Raw genomic sequence first — 15,266 nt, 5'->3', positions numbered from 1 at the left:
GGTGGAGTGGCAGTGGTGGGAGGGAGAATGCAGTCATAGAATCATAGAATCCCTACAGTGCAGAAGGAGGCCATTCAGCCCATAGAGTATTCACCAATCCACTGTGCCCTGTACCCATAGCCTACTTTGAACATCCCTAGACACTAAGCGACAATTTAGCATGGCCAATCCACCTAACCTGCACATCTTTGACTGTGGGAGGAAACTGGAGTACCCAGAAGAAATCCACGCAGACACGGGGAGAATGTGCAAAATCCACACGGTCACCCAAGGCCAGAATTGCACCTGGGTCCCTGGCACAGTGAGGCAACAGTGTTAGCCATTATGTCGCCCCTGAGAAAGGACTGCTGATATATGCTGCATGGACCCGATGCCAATCCTCTGGGCAATGCCTCATCTGGTAATCTGTTGGAGAGCAGATTGTTAAACTGATGGGGCACCCTCAAGCACTTTTGCATACTGTAATAGCAGCCATAATAGCAGGAATCTGAGTTTACAAGGCAGCATTTCGAAGTTGTGTGGTTTCTACGTGTACAGCATTGGAAACTGTTACATCCCTATCAAGACACTGTTATGGTTGGGTCCACAAGTGTGTGAATAGAATTGGCCACCACTTCCATTCTAGAAATAATGAATTCCAAGTTCAGTACAAAGGCCTTTGCTGAGTTATTGTTGGACTCCTCTAAGCTTATTTACATTGAACACAGGGCATCTATGCCTTTTGCTGTGCATAATCCATCTTCTATTGGTTCCCCATTGAAGTCCTCATCTGAGACCACTGCAATGGAACCTCTGTGCACCTCTCCTTCCAGTAAGTTTGCACATGCCCTATCCTTGCCTCATGTTTGGTGTCTCAGCTCTTGCAGATTTCATCCAGCATCTACCGGCCTCCCCAGGGAGTCCTCAGCTGGGCGCTGTTCAGTGCTGGTCCACACAAATGTGGACCAGGTGAAACGGCACCAAGGGGGGCACTCCCAGTTCAGGGACACTGCCGGGTGACCCCTTGGCCCTCCCACTGTAACATGGGCACCTTGGAACTGCCACCCTGGCACTGTCTGTGTCAGACTACTGCTTAACTTGACAACCTTGGCAAAAGCTGCTGCTTAGCTTAAAACTCTTAAACTCAAAGCTAAAATGCCTGTTACAGATCTGGCTCCTCTCATTAATTTCATTATCTTTATCCCAATCAGATATCCTGCTTGCCTAAGTCTAAGCACAATGTCTCAAATTATATACTCTCCAGGGAATCTCCAGCAATCAGAACTAAATTCCATTCGTCCTATATAGATGAACAATTACATGGTTGAAATGAATGAAGTCCGGGACACCATGACAGAAACAGCTTTCTAGTCAGACCAGGTCACAGTAAAAAGGTCACACTTCGCAAGAAGTGTGGAAAATAATATTCACAAGAAAAGTTCAGAAGTGATTTGTATGTCAATACTGAGAGCCACTGAAATTAGTTCATGTGAAGTTTAAATGAATAAATGAATAAAGTGAATTTGGTACTCATATATACTCTTGAAAATTCAGAGGAATTTAAGTGTCATTTTATGGCTTAAATGGCATTTATTTGGACTGCACGGTTGTTGGCACTGTTGCCCCATGGTGCTAGGGACCTGGTTTCATTTTTGACCTTGGCTGTGTGGAATTTGCTCATTCTCCCGTGTCTGTGGGGGTTTCCTTCAGTTGCTCCGGTTTCCTCCCACAATCCAAAGATGCGCAGGTTAGGTGGATTGACCATGCTAAATTGCCCCTTAGTGTCCAGGGATGTGCGGGTTAAGTGGGGTTGCAGGGTTGGAAGGAGAGGGCGGGAGCCTGGTTAGAGTTCTCCTTCAGAGGGTCGGTGCAGACGCAATGGGCCAAATGGCCGCCTTCTGCACTGTAGTGAATCTATGATTCTATTCCTGCATTATGCCTGGGACCAGTGGTAAATTATCTGGAGGTTTGTTGCATACCCTCGCAGAGGCAGTCTAAAGACTAACTCATGATATTATGAAGCATAGTAGTTGACAAATTTCACAATGTCCACGCAGTATCATTCAGTAATGGGAGAGTACTATCTGGGGTGCTTATGTTGGATTGAAACACAGCACAAGGAGTGTTACATGGAGACCGTAAGCTCATACAGCACCTAATGCTGGGAAACTATTTACATAAGTTCCTGTTAAATATTGGTACTGGAGCCATCTGGGATGGCCACTTCCAGAATACAAAATGGATGTTTGCAAAGATTGCAGGGAACTATGGACAATGCTAAGAAAGCAGGCAGGCACAGAGCATGTACGTGTATTGGAACCGCAGCTCCCAGACGAGACTGAAACTGTAGGTCCATTAGCATATTGAGGGCCCATCTCTGGGAACAAGGGGAGATACTGAAGTAACCCGATCTGGCTCCAGACCTCCCCAAACCGAAAGCACAAAGAAAGCCAGGCCAGCGGCCACCTAGGACACGCCCAGCCATCAGAGCACCCACCCCTTTATTGGTCAAGATCAATACGAGTGATCAAGATACGGCCCAATTAATTGGGGCCAAGTTAAAGGCCCCCCCCAAAAGCGTGCGAAGCCCCCTTCGGATAGAAGAAGAAGGCCCCAAGAGAGAATCGCTCTCTTGGACCCGGCTCTCAAAGTGGAGAGACCCGTTCACCAGCTGCACCAGTAGCAAGTAAGTCCAAGGTCAACCCTCGCTACCAGACGGACGACCTAGCTGTTCTCCTGTACCCTCCTTCGACCCCAGCAGCCTCAGATCCGAACAACGGTCATTGTTCCTCTGACTGAGTGGGCGCCCATAGCTAAGTATAGGCTTTAGCAGTAGTGATAGTTTAGTCTGTAGTATTTCGTGCATGAGTAGATATTGCTGTGTGTGTAAATAAATAGTATTGACTTTGAACTAACTAACTGGTGTACAGGCTCTTTGAACAGTATTCGCGTTTGAACCTTGTGGCGGTATCAAAATATACCTGCCGACTCTAAAGCAAATTAATTAGAATTAAGGAAGGCAACCATATTGACCGCCATATTTAGAACCAAATAAAGAGAGCAACGGTACTGAAAAAGTTAAAAATAATATAACGCTTTCATTAAAAAGTCTAAAGGTTTTCCCACAATCTGCTTTTGTGTTTCAGACTCTCTGTTTTCAGCTATACATAACTTTACACGCATTGCCACTGATTTTCATAAACAACTGGAAAAGATTGACATCACAGAGTGAGTAATAAAATTTACTGAAAGACCGTAAAATTGAAAACCAAGCGTCACCCTCTTTCCTGCTGTTGTATTTTTCTCTCCCACTCTTTCTTTATGCCTTTATTCGCTAATAAAGCAGACATGTCTGCCCCATATTGTAAATAAGCCTAATTGGATTAGATTCCTCATGTGGTAACCTGGACAACAGCTGGAATGTCTATAAATCAATGATGGGCAACTGATTTTTTTAGCATATCTTCATGCATACTATTTTTCCCCTTTGTGGAATTTGGAGGTGATGGGAGCATTCCTGGCTGGACTGGGTCATGAGTGCTCATTCCATGGTCAGAAAATCTTGGGCTGGGACTTGAACCCGGTGCCTCTGAACCAGAGGTAGGGACACTCCGATTGCACTACAAGACCTCCACTGGGCAACTGGCATGATTTGAATCGTAGATACGATGCAGGTGGAACAAATAAATCTGGGCTTTAAACATTCATTCATGGGATAGGGCTTGGTTGGCTAGGCCAGCATTCATTGTCCATCCCTAATTGCCCTTGACAAGGTGGTGGTGAGATGCCTTTTAGAACCACAGTCCACGTGGTGTAGGTGCTGTTTGGGAGGGAGTTCCACAATTTTGACCAGTGACTGAAGGAACGGTGATATATTTCCATGTCAAGATGGTGATAAGCTTGAAGGGGATCTTCCAGGTGGTGGTGTTCCCATCTATCTGCTACCCTTGTCCTTCTAGATTCTAGTGGTCATGGGTTTGGAAGGTGCTGTATCAGGAGCCTTGGTAAGTTCCTGCAGTGCATCTTGTAGATGATATATCCTGTCCCCACTGTGTGTCAGTGGTGGAAGGAGATTACTGTTTGTGGAAGAGAAGCCAGTTAAGTAGGCTGCTTTGTCCTGGATGATGTCAACCTTCTTGAGTGCTGTTGGAGCTGCACTCAATCAGGCAAGGGGAAAGTATTCCATCACACTCCTGACTTGTGCCTTTTGGATTGTGGACTGGCTTTGGGGAGTCAGGAGATGAGTTACTCGCTGAAGGATTCCTAGTTTCTCACCTGCCATTGTAGCCATTGTATTTATATGGTTCATCCAGATCAGTTTCTGGTCAAAGGTAATCCCCAGGATGTTGTTAATGGGAGATTCCGTGATGGGCATGCCATTGAATGTCAAGGAGTGATGGTTAGATTCTCTCTTGCTGGAGATGGTTATTGCCTGGTAATTGTGTGGCGCAAATGTCACTTGCCACTCTGTCAGCCCAAGTCTGGATATTGCACATGTTTTGTTGTATTTGGACATTGATTTCTTCAGTATTCGAGGAAGCGCAACTCATGTTGAACGTTGCGCAAACATTCCCACTTCGGACCTTATATTGGAAGGAAGGTCATTGATGAAGCAGCTGAAGATGGTTGGACCAAGGACACTACACTGTGGAACTCCTACAGTGATGCTCAGTACCTTAGCTGACTGATCTCCATCAACTACAGTCATCTTCCTTTGTGCCAGGTATGACTCTAACCAGTGGAGAGATCTCCCCCTGATTCCCGTTGACGCCAGTGTTTCTGTGGCTCCTTTATGCCATACTCAATCAAATGTTGCATTGATGTCAAGGGCAGTCACTCTCATCTCACCTCTGGAGTTCAGCACTTTTGTCCATGTTTGAACCAAGGCTGTAATGAAGTCAGGGGCTGAGTGTCTCTGGCGGAATCCAAACTGAGTTCAGTGAGCAGGTTATTGCTAAGCAAATGCTGCTTGACAACACTGTTGATTACCCCTTTCAAATCTTTACTGATGATTGAGCCTAGACTGATGGGGCGGTGATAGGTCGGGTTGGATTTGTTCTGTTATGCGTGGACAGGACATACCTGGCCAATTTTCAACATTGCTTGGTAGATGCCAGTGTTATAGCTGTACTGGAACAGCTTGGCTAGATGCACAGTAAGTTCTGGAGCACGCCTTCAGTGCTATTGTCGGAATATCGCGCATAGCCTTTGCAGTGCATTCGACTATTCCTTGACATCATGTGGAGTGAATCCCATTGGCTAAACACAGGCATCTGTGATGCGGGAATGGATCATCCACTGAGCACCTCTGCTGAAGATTATTCAGCTTTATCCTTTGCAATGGAAGAGTGGCACAGTGGTTAGCACTCTGCCTCACGGCGCCAGGGACCTGGGTTCAATCCCGGCTCTGGGTCACTGACCGTGTGGAGTTTGCACATTCTCCCTGTGTCTGCGTGGGTCTCACCTCCACAACCAAAAGATGTGCAGGCTAGGTAGATTGGTCACGTTAAATTGCCCTTTAATTGGAAAAGAAAAGAATGGGGTACTCTAAATTTATTTAAAAAAAATCTTTTGCAATGATGAACTGCAATGTGTTCCTCCATTATTGAGGATGGGGACATTCATGGAGCTGCCTTCTTCAGCGAGCTGTTTAATTATCCTCCACCATTGACGACTGGCTACGGCAGGACTGTAGAGCTTAGATCTGATCCATTGGCCATATGATTGCTTTGCTCTGTCTATCACTTGCTGCTTCTGCTGTTTGGCACACAGGTAGTCCAGTGTTGTAGCTTTATCAGGTTGACACCTCATTTTACTTACACGTAGTCCTGCTCCTGGCTTGCTCTGCCCTCTTCATTGAACTAGGTTGACGCCCTGTCTTGGTAACAATGGTAGAATGGGGGATATACCCAGCTATGAGGCTACAGATAGTGGGTGAATACAATTCTGCTATTGCTGATGGTCCACAGAGCACTCCCTGGTTGCCCAGTCTTGAGTCACTAGATCTGTTTGAAATCTGCCCTATTTAGCAATGTGGTAGTGCCACACATGATGGAGGGTATCTTCAATGTGAAGATGAGGCTTCATCTCCACAAAGGCTGTGCAGTGGTTACTCTGACTGATTCTGTCTTGGACAGATCCATGGCAGGTAGGTTGGTGAGGATGGTCAAGTGTAATTTTCTCTTGTTGGCTCCCGTCACCAATGTCCGCAGATCAGGTTTAGCAGCTATGTCCTTTAGGACTCAGCCAGCTTGGTCAGTCATGGTGCTACTGAACCATTCTTGGTGATGGACATTGAAGCCCATGGGTGCAGAATACATTCTGCATCCATGCCACCCTCGGTGCTTCCTCCAAGTGGTGTTCAGTATGGAGGAATGCTGATTTATCAGCTTGGGGGGGGGGGGGGGGGGGGGGTGGAATGAGGTTGTTTCTTGCCCATATTTGACCTGATGCCATGAGACCTCATGGGGTCTGGAGTCGATATTGAGGACTCCCAGAGTATCCCCCTCCCAACTGTATATCACTGTGCTTCCACCTCGGATGGGCCTGTCCTGCCTGTGGGATAGGACGTAACCAGGAATGTTGATGGCGGTTTCTAGGACTTTCATTGTAAGGTATGATTCAGTCAGTATGACTATGTCAGGCTGCTGCTTGACTAGTCTGTGCAACAGCTCTCCTAATGTTGGCACAAGCACCCAAATATTAGTAGGATCGACAGGGCTGTGTTTGCCGTTGTCATTTCTGGTGCCTTGGTCGATGCCAGCTGGTCTTTCCTTTTTGTAGACATGGCAGTGACAGAGTATCTTGTTAGGCCATTTCAGAGGGCATTCAAGTACCAATCACATTGCTGTGGATCTACAATGACATGGAGGCCAGGCAAGGTAAGGAAGGCAGATTTCTTTCCCAAAAGGATATTAGTGAACCAGATGTTTTTTTATGACAATCTGCAATAGTTTCATGGCCCTTATTAGGCTTTTAATTCCAGATTTTTTTATCGAACCCATGTCCCTGGAACATTACCTTGGGTTTCTGGATTTCTAGTCCAGTGCCAAAACCACTGCACCACCACCTCCCTGATGATATGAATATAATCAGGCTCTGTAAATGCCAATGATATTTGACTATTGAACGAATAATGAAGACACCAATTGAAAGAATAATGAAAGCAGCAATGATAACCAATGATGGATTCTTTTGAAAAATCCTTTGTATTCCAGATCCTTAAGTGGGAAATGTAATTTCCTCCCATTGGTCCCTATTTAACTGTTTTAACACTAAAAAGATGCTAAACGAACAGTAGATCTGCCCAGTGACGTTATCACTGAAGTGTTCCTAAGGATGGTCAGTATTAGTTAGCTATTGGCAGAGTTTGGACTGCATGCAATCATTGATGGTCGGATCAACAGGCAGTTGATATTTTCTTTGGATGGTGTCAGGTATCAATTCCCTCCCCCCCCCCCCCCCCCCCACACACACACACATTCACCTGCGGCAGGGTCTTATTTAATATTCATTCCCTGACGCATATGTCATTTGAGCTCCTAATGTCTGTCGACGCTGAGCCATTTCCTTAGAATAAAAAGGTATTGCATGCAGGATAAAGTAGCCTCTCCATCCAGAAAATTCAAGATGTATTTTTGCCTTTAAGAGACATTGCAACAGGCAACTAAATACCTCCTTTCATGCATCTCTATTTTTGATCTGTCACAAAGACACGTTCCGTAATAGAAGTGTTTGGGTTTCAGTTACTCCTTGCAAATATCCAAGAGGAGAACTCTTGAGGTGTGTAGCCATGTAAAATGGCTGACTCCAGATTAGAATGGTCAAACCCCGATTTAAAATGGCGAATGGAAGAGGCTCACGGGAAAATCAGCCAACAGGACTCAAACGGACAGCTGCAGGTAAAAGTGTATTCGCCTCTGGGGAAGTCAGTCCAGACCGATACCTGCAGCCATCAACATCACAACAACCCAGCCATCTGCATATTAAGCAGCCATCCCTGGGAACAATTGCTACAAATTAGCAATTGAAAGCCAACCCAGGCCTTTCGGTGCCAGAAGGGGCTAACACAAAGAATGGTAACTGACCACCCCCCGATCAAGGAATCGCTCCAGTATTGGAGCATATCGAACCAAGTGATTGGGACCAAGTCCAATCACTTGGAACCAGGTACAAGGTCCGCCCCGAGAGGCGGGAAGCCCCTGGGGACTATAAGAATAGGGGCCAAGTTCAACTCGACCCTTCTCTTCCTGCTCGCAACCTTCGAGACCCTTCGACAAAGAAAACCGTAAGTGTTACTCCAGCGATCGCTACCAGATAGGCGCTCCTGGCTATCGACTTGTACCAGCCTTTGAATCCCGCAGGCTCAGGACCAATTCGAAAGACCATTCGTTTCCCTGACCTGGTGGGCCATTTCCAAAGTTAAGTATTGGCCTTTCGTGATAGGTAGTAGTCTAGAAGTAGAATTATTGTATAAGTATTAATTGCTGTATATAATAAATGAGCGTTGATTTAACTTTTACTAAGCGGTGTGTTGCATTATTAATCATTACTCGGACTTGAACCACGTGGCGGTATCAGAAAGATACCTGGCGATTCATGAGCAAAGGTGACAGAATAAGAATAAAGTAAACTAAGGCTAAGACGAGCAACATTTTGGCGACATCATGACGGGACCCGATCTAGAAGTGGAAAACCACTCCGGGAGAACCCAAGAAATTTTGAATTAGAATCCAATTGGAAACAGAAAACCACATGTGTTCAAGTAGTTCTGATTAATAGTCATAATTCAGAAGTGTGTGTACGCATGCGTAACAACTAACAGGGCTATAAGGTAAAACTGATAGATTTTTGTTGCGTCAAAACTGTCGGAAGTCTGTATTTTCGGAAATTAGCGCAAGCCGTACCCGCATCTACGACACCGCCTTAGCCCCCTGTTCCAAATTTAAACGAAGCAAGCGGATAGGAAAGACGGCCATGCAGGCAATGCAGCGCCTCATGAACCCTGAGGAATTTGCGGTCGCAGCGACCAGCAGCATTAAAGTGGGACAGTGTCCCATTTGGGAAGAGGAAATCCGGAAATATCTCAAGGGCAAAGGATGGCCCAGGTGGAATGATTTCTGCGATAATGACGAATCAGGTCCCGGAAGTATAGGGCATACTTGGTGGGAGAACATGAGTGAGATACATAAAAAGAGCTTAGCGAAAGCTCGCAAGCCGATGGCAATCATGTCCTGTTTGGCACAATTGCGAGGCACAGAGGAGGTCGTCAAGGCGCTCCGCAAAGAAGTAGAGGGCATACATCGGATGAGTAAAGTCGATGTAAGCGAAGTTGAGAAAGAGAATTTAGAATTAAGGAGGAAATTGGCAGCAAAGGATGGAGAGGTGGCTGACGCCAAGCGTGGTCACCAGTCTTGTCTGGCGCATTTAAACAGTTTCCAATCGCAATACGAAAAGGCCTATCAGGACACGAAGCGTGCAGTCCTGGTAAGGAAGGAAGCAGAAAAGCAGGTGGAAATGCTACAGAAACAATGTAGTGATCTCAAGGCAGCCTTGAGAGCGCTCCACGCTGCCACCACAGAACAAAGACAGAGCACAATAGATCATGCAAAGTGCCGGAAGCAGATTGCAGACCTGCAATCACTGCTTTCTGTCCAGAAAGGATTTCAGGAAACCTTTGGGGAAAAGTTAGACCAGGAAGACGGCCCTGATTGGGAAGAGTTGCAAGAAACAGCGCAGAGATATGTTCAGGGAACATGTGCGCAGGGAAAGCCCCAACGGAGAAAAGCACCCCAACCCCTCACACAGCAGGTAGTTCAGGCTCCAATGAACCCTGTAACCACCCTCCGCACATCCACACTGGACGATGCAGAATATCTATATTCTACCCCCTTAACAGTGACCCAATTACGGGACGCGTGCGAGAAGATCACACCGTTCCTCCCCGCCGCAGACCCCCACCATTTCTTTGCCACAGTTAAACATCAGGCGAACATGTACGGCCTGGATGAGAGAGAGCAGGTAAAGCTCATGGTTTTAAGTTTAGATCCGTCGGTAGCAGCAGCCCTTCCCGACCCACAGAACGTAGGAGGAGGCACCCTTGCAGAAATGCATACCGCGATCCTGGATGCGATCGGCCATAACCGGGGTGACCCCGTAGGTGGCCTCATTAAGTGCAGGCAGGAAAAGACAGAACACCCCACAGCGTTTGCTAGACGCCTGTGGATTCATTTCACAGCAGTTTTCAGTAATTTAGAACGCGCCCTTTTGTCCCAAGACGGTATGGCCAAATGGACCCGCACCCTTATCTCCCATGCCACAGAGGCAGGACAAAAAGCCTGTACAAATTATGACCCCTCAGAGGAAGCCCACAATGAGAAATGCATTTTTAAAAGATTGTCCCGCGCCTGGGAGCAGTTTGCACAAAGCAAACCCACAGTTAAAAATCCCGAAGAACAGCAGGCAGAAGCAGACAAACCCGCAGTTAGGGAACCCGAGGAAGAGCAGGCAGACATGCATCCAGTTAAAACGCACCAGAACCCCGCATGGGTAAACGAAGGAAGGAACAGCCCCCCACAGAAATCACCGGAATGTTACAATTGCGGACAATTAGGACATTACGCACGAGAATGTCAAGCCCCCCTGAAACAGCAATGGGATAAGCCCACAAATGCCCCCCGAACCAGCAAAGAAACCAACAGCCCCGACCCCCCACCCAGGGAACCACACCCAAGGGAACAATGCACCAGAGAGCCTGCTCCACCTTACGTGCCCCAGGGGTCATGTTACAACTGTGAGCAGCCAGGACACTTTGCCTGAGATTGCAGGAGACCCCCACCAGCTAGACTAGCCCCCAGATATGAAAGAGAACACCACCCACAGCAGCTACAAGGTCCCAGCTGCCCCATGCACACTGTGAGCGCTTACCCACCACTTCTCATGGCAGCGTTACCTCAGCAAGGCCACTTCATTTTTGTTTCACTCCTCCTTCATTTCTTCTTTGGTCACGCTGCACTCCCTCCATATGCTAATTACACCCCAGCCCAAATGTGATTTACGATGTCCCGTATTCTGATGGAACCTGCAGGATGTTTTATGTTGTTCGTACGTTTGTTTCGTGTTGTTCGTCTGACAGGAGAATTTTTTTCCAGCCGCTTGTTCAGCGGTACCAACTTATCTACAGATACCTGGTCAACAGACCACACACTTGTTCAGTGGAACTAGCTTGTCTACAGACACTTCAGCTGATACTTTTTCGGATATCAGACGCCCGATCGTAACTGCTCTTCTGATTCAAGGATAGAATCGCTATGGCAGCCCCACCACAACGACTACATTTTTGCCCGTTCTTGTCGGTTGCTCAGGCAGTGGAGAAACGGCGTGAGACCCGCCCTGCCTGGGGACCCCCCAGCTGGTCAAACACGCTCAGGTAGGGGAGATACGGCATTGGTAGCCGTCCTACCCGGGGACTCCATCCAAATCTTACCCGTCGTGGCCCATATGCACCTCATTTGACATTTTTCATTTCAAAAAGTTTTTATTTGTTTAGGCGACCTTTAGGTTGCTGCCATCTGCTATTTACATCCTGGAACATTTGGATGGTAAATCAGCACTGGTCCGTCATTGGGAAGTGTGCCTTGTCCTAAAATTTGGTTTTGAAAAAAAATACGGGAGTCACACATCGTGACCAATTATAAGGGTATAATTGGCCCCAAAGGACAGACACACTCGCGTACCGGATATTAACCCAAGATAGTTACAGATACAATGCTTGTTTTTAAAGAACTCCAGAAGCTCCAGGACCGGAGAAAATACAAGAGAACACACAGAAAGAAAAGGAAAGAGGACCCTCTTCATCGTGCTCAACATGATTTTCGTGGACATTTGGTTGCGCGGGAACGCGAACCCCATTACTTCAAACCTCCCTGCCGTTAATGTTTCACTGCCCCGCAGTACCCAGAGCCCAGTCACCAGCGACACTGCATCTTCCTGGTGTGCCAGGTTCATAACCTGGTACTCCCTGTCCTACGTGATCGAAGCACTGTTAGCGTTGGCGATACTCTGCTGTGTAGTGCAGACTATGCGCCCACGTAAATGGAGAAGGAGAGCGCACCGTGCTCGAACCCCGGTATATAGGATCAGATCCCCTATATTCGGTTACGACCAGACCCCCGACCCCCGCGATCTATAATAAAATAATAAAGTGCATTCACTTGCGTTTATTGTTGTAAATAAATAGATGTACAAAACTTTTCAGGAACAAAAAAAAATGTCTGATCCTGAGCTTGACTGCCAAGGCAGGAAAGATTATATGAAATGTTGTGATTTTTTTGTTGTATGATTAGGGAAGATAGAATAATGGAATGTTTAGCGAGGGTAGTGTAGTAAGGATAAATTAGAGGTTCCAAGTTTGTTATTTTGTAATGCATGCCCCTGTCTGACATAGCACCCTTAGAATTGTTAGGTAAAATTTTTGTGCATAGCTAGTGTCAGAGCAGAGGCCATGTAGGAGGTGTGTCCCCCCCGGTCAGGGAATGGAAAGTAACAAAGTGATGTGATCCTTCACGCTTCGCGTTAGGATCACAAGGAGGGAATGTAGCCATGTAAAATGGCTGACTCCCGATTAGAATGGTCAAACCCCGATTTAAAATGGCAAACGGAAGAGGCTGATGGGAAAATCAGCCAACAGGACTCAAATGGACAGCTGCAGGTAAAACAGTGTATTCGCCTCTGGGGAAGTCAGTCCAGACCGATACCTGCAGCCATCAACATCACAACAACCCAGCCATCTGCATATTAATCAGCCATCCCTGGGAACAATTGCTACAAATTAGCAATTGAAAGCCGACCCAGACCTTTCGGCGCCAGCAGGGGCTAACACAAAGAAAGGTAAACGACCACCCCCCGATCAAGGAATCGCTCCAGTATTGGAGCATATCGAACCAAGTGATTGGGACCAAGTCCAATCACATGGAACCAGGAACAAGGTCCGCCCCGAGAGGCGGGAAGCCCCTGGGGACTGTAAGAATAGGGGCCCAGTTCAACTCGGCCCTTCTCTTCCTGCTCGCAACCTTCGAGACCCTTCGACAAAGAAAACCTTAAGTGTTACTCCAGCGATCGCTACCAGATAGGCGCTCCTGACTATTGTACCATCCTTTGAATCCCGCAGGCTCAGAACCAGTTCGAAAGACCATTCGTTTCCCTGACCTGGTGGGCCATTTCCAAAGTTAAGTATTGGCCATTAGTGGTAGGTAGTAGTCTAGAAGTAGAATTATTGTATAAGTATTAATTGCTGTATATAATAAATGAGCGTTGATTTAACTCTTACTAAGCGGTGTGTTGCATTATTAATCATTACTCGGTCTTGAACCACGTGGCGGTATCAGAATGATACCTGGCGACTCATGAGCAAAGGTGACAGAATAAGAATAAAGTAAACTAAGGCTAAAACGAGCAACAGGTGCTATCTCATTCTTTCATGGGATGTGCGCATCGCTGACAAGTACTTGTTGCCCAATCCTAATTGCCCTTGAACCTAATGGCCCTTAGCCACTTCAGAAGACAATTTGAAGTCAACCACACTACTGTGAGTCTGGAGTCACATGTAGGCCAGACCAGGTAAGGATGACCAATTTCTCTTTCTAAAGGGCATTAGTGAACCAGATAGATTTTTACTAAACTTTCAATTCCAGATTTAATTAATTGAATTTGAATTCCACCAGCTGTCATGGTGGGCTTTGAGCCCATGTCCCCAGGGCATTAGCCTGCGCCTCTGGATTATTAGTCCAGTGACATTACAGCTATGCTACCATCTGGTTGAAACACTTTGCTTGGCCAAGGGAATAATCTCCTAATGCAACTTTTTTGGCAATTTCCTTTGGGCAAATGAAACCATCCTCGATCTGGAAACTTATAAATCTGTAATTTCACTCACTTTTTGTAAATGTATTTTATAGTGCTCTCGCTGTACGAATAGTAAATGACCAATTGATGTTGCTGGAACGATCCTTCATTCATCCGATGGGATTACCTGGGCGACCCTTCTATAGGTAAGAGTTGATATAGTCAGAATGTAGTAATCCCACCGTTGCCTGAATTCCATTTATCAGATGATGTTCTGTTGTGTAAATTAGCTCCTAAATAGGTTTATTTGCTAAGCTGAATTTAACCTATTTTGTCTAGATATTCCCTGCGCCTCTTTTAATTTGGTTATACGATTGTATTACTTAAAAAAAAAATTTAGAGTACCCAATTATTTTTTTTTCCAATTAAGGGGCAATTTAGCGTGGCCAATCCACCTACCCTGCACATCTTTGGGTTGTGGGGGTGAAACCCACGCAGACACGGGGAGAAATTACTTTGTTATTTTAACTTTTATCGATTCACCTCCTTTTAAATAAAATTACAAACTGTTGTTAATGAACTAAATGGAATGTCATGGACGAGCAATGTGCCAATCATTTAGCTATGCAGTAAAATAACAAATGTTTACAGCAGAATTTAAATGTGCTATTTGATTCTGTTACAGTTTCACGTGAGTGGAAACTCTCCGCACAGTAAGTCTTACAGTGTTGCTGAGGGAATTACTGAAATATGTGAAACAAGGGCACAAGAATGTGAAATAACTACCTAGACCCAAGCACAATTGCAGCTATATGTTTTATGTAATTAATTTGAAACCCGTCCACCATTAAATTGTGTATATTTATGAATTCTAAACTTTCTGCTTCCCAAGATGAGATAAAGAGCGCGCAAAATTCAATCACACAGCACCACTGTGTAGTGCTGTGCAAGTGGGCCTTCATTTGGAGACACTTCCGGCCACTTGCCATTCAGACCATGCAACATCATGCGACTGAAGCGGTGCTCACAGATCCATCCCCCGTGTGTGCCCAAAGAGCTTAAAAGAGTGAGAACATGACATGAGCTGATACAACAAGGGAATAATAAAATTGGCCAACAAATGTTCAGAGAATGCCTTCTTTATTCACTCCGGAACCTCAAGTGTAAGGAAGAAAGTGCCCTGTTTTGGGCTAGTTAAAGGGCCATTTAACAAGTTGGGGTGCTTTTGACTGACTTGTGCTCAGGCCAGGTTGGTATAAGGACTCTAGGAATGTGAAGGTTTCTACTGACCACAGGCTGAGGAAATAACAAAGCCTTTGATAAGTGTAGGGGCAGTAGTTGCAGTGTCACTTGTTTATAAAATAAGTAGGACTGCAGAAGATGAGCCAGAGAGAAGGACCTCTCTAAGGGGAAAGGGGAAGAATAAACCTTGAGTGCGTCTTGCA

The 15,266-nt window shown here is 46.0% G+C and overlaps 1 protein-coding gene across 4 annotated transcripts in view; it reads left to right on the top strand.

Moving 5' to 3' along the window:
• The window catches only part of naalad2 (N-acetylated alpha-linked acidic dipeptidase 2), a 189,975-nt gene that overhangs the window by 153,615 nt on the left and 21,094 nt on the right, over window positions 1-15,266 (top strand). For 3 of the 4 annotated variants that reach the window (XM_072476461.1, XM_072476459.1, XM_072476460.1), the window contains 2 exons: window positions 3,126-3,207; window positions 13,935-14,027. In XM_072476461.1, coding sequence (XP_072332562.1) covers window positions 3,126-3,207; window positions 13,935-14,027 — 175 coding nt within the window. Of the gene's footprint in view, window positions 1-3,125; window positions 3,208-13,934; window positions 14,028-14,506; window positions 15,253-15,266 lie in introns of those variants that run through there. The other variant, XM_072476462.1, reaches the window with a different exon arrangement.

Source organism: Scyliorhinus torazame, chromosome 15 (assembly GCF_047496885.1).
Source record: "Scyliorhinus torazame isolate Kashiwa2021f chromosome 15, sScyTor2.1, whole genome shotgun sequence".
NCBI classification, from domain to species: domain Eukaryota; kingdom Metazoa; phylum Chordata; class Chondrichthyes; order Carcharhiniformes; family Scyliorhinidae; genus Scyliorhinus; species Scyliorhinus torazame.
This window is presented reverse-complemented; position numbering and strand designations above follow the sequence as displayed.